The following is a 10,317-nucleotide window of genomic DNA, read 5'->3' as shown; positions in this document are numbered from 1 at the left end:
ATTCATTTTATGTAAAAAAAAAATAGAATGTTAATAATAAACATTGTTGTGATGAACATTGAACCTTGTGCTTTGTGTATTTGTTAAAGCGATATCGATCAATCCTTCACTTTCATAATCAAACTAGAGACAACAGAAATATTTTCACAAAATTACTTCAAATGTCAAAATTTCATCTTTTGGTCTTGCTATGTGATAAGTTTGATTTCACATTCAAATATATAGTAGGCAGATTTAAGAGTAATATAAATTTTCTTTCTTTCACAACAACACTTTCCAACTTGTATTAATCACTCGTTTGCCCGGATGGTGCGTGCAGAGGTTGGAGCTGGAAGAAACCCATGTAGTTGGACAGGTGACTGAATCTGTTCTGGAAGTGGTTCCCCATCTTGGTGAAGGGTCGAGTGCACCGTCCACTGCGCTACCAAACTGATCCATTAATAATAATGATAATAATAACTCGAGGTTATTATATACCGCTTCATCACAACCAGGTAGTTCGTAGGTCGTCTCAAAGCAGTTATTATCCGTGGTTATAGGGCCTTTGCTACCAGTCAATATCTTTCGCAACTCCCTGGGGAGCAAAGTATCTTGCTAAAGGATGCAACACAGTGCCGTGCCACGACTCGAACCTGCAACCCTTCAGTCACGAGCCTGGCATCCTACCACTAGACTACCGTGCCTCCTAGACTACCGTGCATTGTTGGAACAATAAAAAAAAACCCACCATTGTAACTTTCTGACTGTAGGCTTTTATTACAAATTGGTGGTAAAGATTTGATCTAGATTTACAAAAACATATTCAAACAAACCTATCAAACAGCCTTTATTCAGATCAACTGCTATACAGTTACTTTTTACCCTAGCTCTGATGATTTTTTTTCAAAATACATTCTGAAATCAATGCATAGTCTAATTGATAGTTTCCAATCTGATGACTTAAGCAATTTCATTAAATTATAAAGGAGAGATAAAATAAAGCATAAAATCAATGATATATAAATGCAGTTTATAACAAAAAATGTCTGAGATATACTTAGGATAAAATTACATTAAACACACCACTATAACGTACTTGCTTATTAAATAAAAACAAGACTGGCAATTTTCTGTCTCTAAATATCTTATAGTAAATCACAGAAAATGATAAAGTTGGAATGTTTTTTCAAAGCAGATATTCTTAAAGTATTAGGGCCGTCACAATATATCAGGTATATCAAGAAAACGGGTATATCACCATGCACAGGCACCGCAATGCAGAAAGAAAATATCGCTGTATTGCAATACTTTTACAAGCTTAATTTTATGTATTTGTCAAGTATTCAATCTTTGCTAATTACTACACATTCTAACAGATAGGCCAATGACCATAAACAGGCTATAACTAGTGGTGGAAATCAGTTGCAAGGTCATGATCAATGGTTGGTTTAACAAAAATCTTTTAAATTCTGTGTGTTCCATATAATGTAGGATTCAGCTTGATAACATACTGACAATTGTTTTTGAAGTTGAGCACCTTTTTCCTACAACATATATTGAGAAAGGTATCGCATGATTCATTCCCTCTGTATTGTAATATATCGTGATACACTCTAAATATTGCAATATATCGTGATACACTCTAAATATTGCAATATATCGTGATACACTTTAAATATTGCAATATATCGTGATACACTCTAAATATTGCAATATATCGTGATACACTCTAAATATTGAAATATATCATGATACACTCTAAATATTGCAATATATCGTGATACACTCCAGGTATATTGTGACACCCTTATATATACATATTAATACATGCATATATATAATTTGACTGTCATCTATGACTAATTAGTGATGATATTGACATGTGTAAGTCATATGTACATACTGTAGGGTTTATCAAATGTACAATGCAGATACGAAATCAAAGACTCCTAGCTATCAAATCACAGGATTTTGTTTTATAAACAAACAACGTGAATTATCTCCCTTGATCCATCCTTGTTACCGTGCTAACCTTGATCGATTGTTAAACAATAAACATACATGTATATAAACCTATATCGGATGTAATCCATATCATTGTACAATAAAAAAACATTTTAATGGAAGACTGTCTTTTTTATCCAACTTATAATCTCTTAAAAATATGATATCACACAATTTGACGACAGATTTTTTTCTTCTGAATATCAAGCATACATGACACGCATAAAATCTTGATGTTTTCACAGCAAACACCCCACTCAGTTAAAAATTTGCATGATATCTAAAATAAAAAAGCACAATATTTTCTAAAACACTTCTTACACATTTTGTAGAAGATCAAAAGTTCTTCGATAAAATTAAATTTTTCGGTGGGGTTGTGCAAGAGAAACATATTGTTGTTCCCATCTATAGCTCTCGTACTGGTCGTCCAGCAGAATCAAATCTCTCTGCAACACAAGAAAAACACGAAAATTAGTGTACCTACAGCATTGTTTCAAATTCATATTTTTTTTATATTGTAAAGCATTTGACTTGTTACCAACATTGAAGCTAGCTTAGATTAAGTTCCAGAAAGACTTCATTAATAGTCTTGTACAACTGGATGATATAAATAGAGATTAACATTTGGGAGAATTCGTACTGTAGATTTGGTTCTGTTGAAAGCTCGGTAGACCCTAAGCTTTTAGACCAGGTAATATGGGTTAGGTAACTTTCATCCAGTATATATGATATCCTGAAATATTTGCATGAATTTTCATTTATAGTTCAAATCAATTTTTTAAAATTATTTCCATGGTGCATGTACATATGTTTGCTATAAGCTATAAGGTTCAGCAAAATATGGATTTTCCAGTATATACCAGCAAAAGTCACGAATATTGATTATACCACAAAGCATACATTTACCTTAACCCTTTCACCACTGTAGACCAAAATGGACTCATCCAGATCAATGCATGGTAGAGTCTTCTAAAGTTACATAGGGGTGAAAGGGTTAAAACAGCTAAATGTGCCTATGATGAACCTGATCAGGAGACCTTAATTTGTTTGGTGCAATCACAACTGGTTTGATATACATGAGAAAATTCTTTACAATTCAAAATAATTATAACTTCTTGTTGTAAGCAAGAATTTTTCATAAATATATATGCCCATTGTTGAACTGCTGCTATGATTCAGAACACAAAAACATATTTCAAAGCCAGCTTTTCATTTTTCTTCGCTGACCTTCTATTAAGCAGAATTTGGATCTCACACACTCATGTACTGGCCTCTAAATGTCTCTCTCAATAAATATCATCAAACTCCCCAATAAATGTTGATATTTTGGTAAACAAATACAGGAAGTAAATCAACATTATCAGTTAAAATCTCACAAGCTCACACCCCCTCCCCCACAGATACTGTTATTGCCCCTTGATCAAAGAAATGAGGATTGTCACAGAATTTCCTGGACCCTCGGTAGTGGTCAGGACTTACCACAGTGGGGGTTGCCCAGGATCTTTGTGTTGGCGATGTGGTTGCCGTCAAGGTCCGAGCACCAGCAGACCTTCCCAGTAGGATCACACTGTGTCTTCTCGTAGAATCCCTCGGTGGTACACCTGGGCTTGTAACCTTTAGACGGAAACAAAGAACATGTCAACTTGGGTACTTACACACAAAGCTTGAAGCTTGTACATACAACAGGACACATGTCAACTCAGATATTCACCCACAGGATCAGTGTTACAGTTAGGCTTGTAGCTTTTACACAGAAACAGAAAACAAGTCCATTCTTCAAGTACTGATACATAGGCGACTTGTTAACTCGCTAACCACCAACATATTTTTACAACCCTTTTGCTCATTTTCTGGAGAATTCTTTTATACTTTTCCCTCAATTTATTGCCAGATCTCTTTATAACGTCAACATTTCTCTAGACCAATGGTGACAGTATAATGAGACTTTACTGTCCGATATACCAGGCATGTTACTGCTGTATGCATTAATTTATATACCAAAACAGTGGAACATTTAAACAGGCATGACTTTACTTTAACAACATATAATTCAGACCCTTATATAACCAAACTTTATTATCCTCAAATAAGTCTATATGTAGAAGAATTAATTTGATACAACAGTGCTTGTGAAATGTATCTACACTTTTACGTATCATTCTTACCTTGATCATTTGTTCCGATCTTGTCTTTTTCTAAATGTTTGAAGCAGGGAGCCTCTGCAAAATGAAATTAAAAGCCTCAAAATGTTTATCTTATACCATGATGTGAAAATGTGTACAAGAGGCAATTTCTGGTTTTGTTCATTGTCGACTATTCAAACTTTCAACCTTTTTTGCAATGTGAAAATCAAATTAGTTAAAAAAGAAATTAATGAAAATTTCTACTTTTATACAGAAATTAGTGTCAAGTGTAAATTATGATTTTGAACAGAGTACCAAAATGGCCTCTTATACGAAAATTGTCTGGTTCATCAAACTGATTTCACCAAAAGGTCTCTCTTGAAGTAAAATATTTTCATCTGCTCTTCAAGATGGTCCCAAAAGACTTTCGAACAAGGACTGACTTTTTTGACAGATTGAGGTTACAGGTTTAACTGTACGTACCAGTGTCAGTAAAACAACAGCACCATTCCTTCTTGGACAGCATTTTATCTTTGTCTGTGTCACATGACTCCAGCAGCGGTGTGATACACTTCTCCTCGTGGATGTCCTCGAGGATAGCCAGCTCGGCATTGGTGAGGTAAGTATCTCCGTCTTTGTCCAGACTACGTCGCTCCCACATCACTGATGCTCCGCAGTTACACTGGCCAACTGTAACATAAAAGACACCTCTTTCAGCGTGGTATAACACTCAAGACACTTCAGATTTGGTGTCATACATAAGACACTTCAGATTTGGTGCCATACATAAGACACTTCAGATTTGGTGTCATACATAAGACACCTCAGATTTGGTGTCATACATAAGACACTTCAGATTTGGTGCCATACATAAGACACTTCAGATTTGGTGTCATACATAAGACACTTCAGATTTGGTGTCATACATAAGTCACTTCAGATTTGGTGTCATACATAAGACACTTCAATCAGAGTCAATGTAATACACAAGTCACTTTAATCAGAGTCAATGTAATACACAAGACACTTCAACCAGAGTCAATGTAATACACAAGACACTTCAATCAGAGTCACTGTAATACACAAGACACTTCAATATCAGAGTCAATGTTATACACAAGACACTTCAATATCAGAGTCAATGTTATACACAAGACACTTCAATATCAGAGTCAATGTTATACACAAGACACTTCAATATCAGAGTCAATGCAATACACAAGACACTTCAATCAGAGTCAATGTAATCCACAAGACACTTCAATATCAGAGTCAATGTAATCCACAAGACACTTCAATATCAGAGTCAATGTAATCCACAAGACACTTCAATATCAGAGTCAATGTAATAGGTAAGACACTTTAATCAGAGTCAATTTAATACACAAGACACTTCTATATCAGAGTCAATGTAATACACAAGACACTTCAATCAGAGACAATGTAATACACAAGACACTTCAATATCAGAGTCAATGTAATACATAAGACACTTCAATATCAGAGTCAATGTAATACAAAAGACACTTTAATCAGAGTCAATGTAATACACAAGACACTTCTATATCAGAGTCAATGTAATACACAAGACACTTCAACCAGAGTCAATGTAATACACAAGACACTTCAATATCAGAGACAATGAAATACACAAGACACTTCAATCAGAGTCAATGTAATCCACAAGACACTTCAATATCAGAGTCAATGTAATCCACAAGACACTTCAATATCAGAGTCAATGTAATAGGTAAGACACTTTAATCAGAGTCAATTTAATACACAAGACACTTCTATATCAGAGTCAATGTAATACACAAGACACTTCAACCAGAGTCAATGTAATACACAAGACACTTCAATATCAGAGACAATGAAATACACAAGACACTTCAATCAGAGTCAATGTAATGCACAAGACACTTCAATCAGAGTCAATGTAATACACAAGCCACTTCAATATCAGAGTCAATGTTATACACAAGACACTTCAATATCAGAGTCAATGTCATACACAAGACACTTCAATCAGAGTCAATGTAATCCACAAGACACTTCAATATCAGAGTCAATGTAATCCACAAGACACTTCAATATCAGAGTCAATGTAATCCACAAGACACTTCAATATCAGAGTCAATGTAATAGGTAAGACACTTTAATCAGAGTCAATGTAATACACAAGACACTTCAATATCAGAGACAATGAAATACACAAGACACTTCAATCAGAGTCAATGTAATGCACAAGACACTTCAATCAGAGTCAATGTAATACACAAGCCACTTCAATATCAGAGTCAATGTTATACACAAGACACTTCAATATCAGAGTCAATGTAATACATAAGACACTTCAATATCAGAGTCAATGTAATACAAAAGACACTTTAATCAGAGTCAATGTAATACACAAGACACTTCAATCAGAGTCAACGTAATACACAATACACTTCAATATCAGAGTCAATGTAATAGGTAAGACACTTTAATCAGAGTCAATTTAATACACAAGACACTTCTATATCAGAGTCAATGTAATACACAAGACACTTCAATATCAGAGTCAATGTAATAGGTAAGACACTTTAATCAGAGTCAATGTAATACACAAGACACTTCTATATCAGAGTCAATGTCATACACAAGACACTTTAATCAGAGTCAATTTAATACACAAGACACTTCCATATCAGAGTCAATGTAACACACAAGACACTTCAACCAGAGTCAATGTAATGCACAAGACACTTCAACCAGAGTCAATGTAATACACAAGACACTTCAATATCAGAGTCAATGTAATAGGTAAGACATTTCAATCAAATTCAATCTCATAGTCAATGCAGCAGGTAAAACACTTGGATCGGAGATTTGATGCAATAATCGAATCACTTCAGAGTCTTTGTATTACTCAAGAAAAATTCAAAAATAGTACTCTACCTGAGCCTGAGAGAACACTTAATTCAAAGAATTTTCTCACCTACTCTTTGATGTTTTATGGCTTATGTGAAAAAGCCCAGAATCTGTCATCCAAGTCAGACTATACAGCAGTGCAAAATTGATTTATAAAACCAATCACTCTACCTACCTTCCATATTTTGTTTTGATGGAAACACTGAAACACACTGAAACACTTCTTTTTGACAAATTTATAAGGTTTGAACACTCAATAACATCAGACATGTCTACTTACATGTTCTGAAATCCCCAAAATGCTTGGGTTTCCTAATCTGGGAATGGTTCATTCTGTACTTTTTGCTCCTGTGTTCCTTCTTCTGTGTGTGCAGACTCACAAACCAGCCATTCAATCGTCGCTTGATTTCCTCAATCTTGTTGACACATTCTGAAAAAATGGCAGATTATTTCTTACGATTGTTGAAATATTTGATTAGATAAATGATTTATCACATCAATCATGCGATTCTCAAAAACATTTATAGATCATATACCAACACATGAGACTGAAAGTCTGTAAAAACTTTTATTACCTGATATGCATAAATTAAAAACAAAAACACACATTCAGACTCTGGAAACATAGCTTTAATTATACACTGTCCCAATTTAACAATGCAACCTGTCTAATCCCAACATTCTGTTTACTACAACAAAATGCTGGTTATAATCTGACCAACATGTTGTGTCCCACAGGATGTCAGATTAGACAGGTTATTCTGACCAATATAATGTGTACTGCAGGTCAGATTCGACAGGTTAACCAATATGTTGTGTCCCACAGGATATTGGATTAGACAGGTTCTGCCCCATAACTGTGTCCCACATGGTGTCAGAATACACAGGTTTCATCGTTTATCATTTTGCAGGTAAATGAAATTGACGAGAGGTAACACATGTTTATAATCCAGTTAAAGCTTTATATGATGGCTTCTCACTTTATCTGTCGCCTCATTTTCTGCCAAATTATTCCAAGATTTAAATTATTTCACGCTACAGCTTTCCCATTATATTGGGACATTAATATTTTGCTGGACAAAGGTGTCAGTGTGATGTGGTTTCAACGTAACATAATCAGAGGAAAGTCATGAAAAAATATAATTCTTAACTCACGAGGATATTTCCTGCTGATTTCTGTCTGACTTCCTTCACCCATATGCATCAGTTCCTAAAATGAGGAATTAATTATTGTATAATATTATTTCCTTAAAGCATAAAAAGGTGAATTTGAAAAAAAATATATGTAGCTACACAGATCGTTGGTCTGAATCAAACTTATGCACACAATGTTATTATTTAAAATTGTTTGATGAAAAATGAATAAATATATGTATATAATTACAAGGAATAGGTAATCTAAAGGTATTTTTAATTTACCAGATAATTACCAAATACATTATCTCTACTTCAATTTGTCTTATAAAACATTTAACAAATACATATACATGTATACCCATAGCATTATAATAAATAGATAATCTAATGGTAATTTGTATTTTTATCATGAAAAGGATAAAATATATTCGTACAATTTTTGCATTAATCTGTAACACAACCCTAAACATGTATAAAAGTAGTCTAGTCATCACTGCAACTCACATCAACGGCGTCCATGTTCTCAATCAGTTGGTGCTGCGATAAAAAATCCCTGTTGTGTTTCTGTTAAATATTAAAGCAACCTATGTCATTTTATGAATATCTACACAAAATCCACTGTATGTGTCTGTGTTATTTCAGCCTACATGTAGAACAACTGTTCAAAGCTATAACATTTAATAATAATATGTCTAAATAAACTTCATAAAACATACTCCATTGTGTCATGTTACTTCCTTCACCCCTGAAGTTTCATAATGAACTATTCCAACCTTTGAAATTGAACATCATGAGAGCCTATGTCAATTTATAACCATTGTTTTGCCCTGATTTAGGGAATTCTACTGATTTCAAAAGTTCAAATTGGGATTTAAAAAATCTAAAGACTCCCTCAAAATTAGGACGTGTACAGTTGACAATTATGTATGATAAACAAGAACCAGCTACACTAATTATGATAACCTGCATTAATTAATGGGCACTTATGGCACCTGTCAGGATTTTTTTCATAAATACCGAAATGCACTTACAAAATCACATGCATATACGTATACATGCATAGTCGGTGATCTTAAAAGTTTACTTAAATTAGTACTGATACTCAACACTCTCACCCCTTAAGTATCATGATGCTCCAGGTTTATTTGTTACCCCCTCGCCTCCTCCATGGCCAGACCAAAAACGCATGGCCGTTATCCATGAAGCTAAAGTAATTTCTAACAGAAAAAAACCCCATCTTGTACCTTGGTCTTCTTCATTGCTTTAAGTTGCTTGTTCCTGATGGTATTAGGGCGCTCGTCCAGCTCCTTGACCCTGCTTTCCAGATGGTTATACTTTCCGTGAAAACCACGCTGCTCCTTCATCAGGTGATTGTGACGTTTGCCTCCCTTCCTGTGACGTTTATTAAACCTGGATAACTGGCGACTGCAATATATAAATGTCAGTGTTAATTCAAGCAAATGCTGACTGAAAATAATTTATGTAATGGAAAATTCTGATGACATGAAATGCTTCATATTCATATATTGCCAAACTGTACATGAAACATGGAAACTCAAATTTCTATATACAGTTAACTCGACATGCGAGTCCAATACCCTATTCTTGACTCAAATACTTTGGTCTAATAAGCCTACAAACATATTACCCTGTCCTGTTATTTTGAACAGGTTCCTCAACCAAACAGGTTCTAATTCAACATTGTTGACTGCATACTAAAAATAAAATATTTGTGTACAGACTTATCAAAGCCGTTTCTTAGCTACATATAGCTGCCTATTAGCAGAAATAGGCGAATCCACCAAATTTTTAAAAATGCAGAAACAAATTTTAACAAGAGGCCCATGGGCCTTAACGGTCACCTGATATATTTATACAGAGAGTTGATTTTGTTTTTAACATGAACAGAAATATTATTCAAAGTGACAAAAAACAATAAAACCACCTTACTCAATATCTAGCATACAGATTTCAGACTGAAAAGGATTTGAAACTAGCACCTCTGATTCTTAACAAGGAAAATGAAGAAATTTTAGCACACTGACTCCTTTGAGCCCCACCCTACAGCCCTTGGGGGTAGGGCTGGCTCAAAATTTTCAAAGTATCAAACTGTCAATTCAAGGTTATAATTCCAATCAAGTTATTAACATGTAATATT

General features: G+C 34.3%; 1 protein-coding gene across 1 annotated transcript in view; it reads right to left on the bottom strand.

The window, feature by feature from the left end:
• Positions 1 to 729: 729 nt before the first annotated feature.
• LOC110448608 (testican-2-like) overlaps positions 730 to 10,317 on the bottom strand; it is a 20,984-nt gene continuing 11,396 nt past the window's right edge. The window contains exons 4-11 of the mRNA XM_021494950.1: positions 9,404 to 9,584; positions 8,664 to 8,723; positions 8,178 to 8,232; positions 7,303 to 7,452; positions 4,590 to 4,796; positions 4,149 to 4,202; positions 3,463 to 3,597; positions 730 to 2,429 (exon numbers count right to left, since the gene is read on the bottom strand). Of these exons, the coding sequence (XP_021350625.1) occupies positions 2,389 to 2,429; positions 3,463 to 3,597; positions 4,149 to 4,202; positions 4,590 to 4,796; positions 7,303 to 7,452; positions 8,178 to 8,232; positions 8,664 to 8,723; positions 9,404 to 9,584 (883 nt within the window). The 3' untranslated portion in view covers positions 730 to 2,388. The remainder of the gene's footprint in view (positions 2,430 to 3,462; positions 3,598 to 4,148; positions 4,203 to 4,589; positions 4,797 to 7,302; positions 7,453 to 8,177; positions 8,233 to 8,663; positions 8,724 to 9,403; positions 9,585 to 10,317) is intronic.

This window comes from Mizuhopecten yessoensis, unplaced genomic scaffold (genome assembly GCF_002113885.1).
Source record: "Mizuhopecten yessoensis strain PY_sf001 unplaced genomic scaffold, ASM211388v2 scaffold4121, whole genome shotgun sequence".
Lineage (NCBI taxonomy): Eukaryota > Metazoa > Mollusca > Bivalvia > Pectinida > Pectinidae > Mizuhopecten > Mizuhopecten yessoensis.
This window is presented reverse-complemented; position numbering and strand designations above follow the sequence as displayed.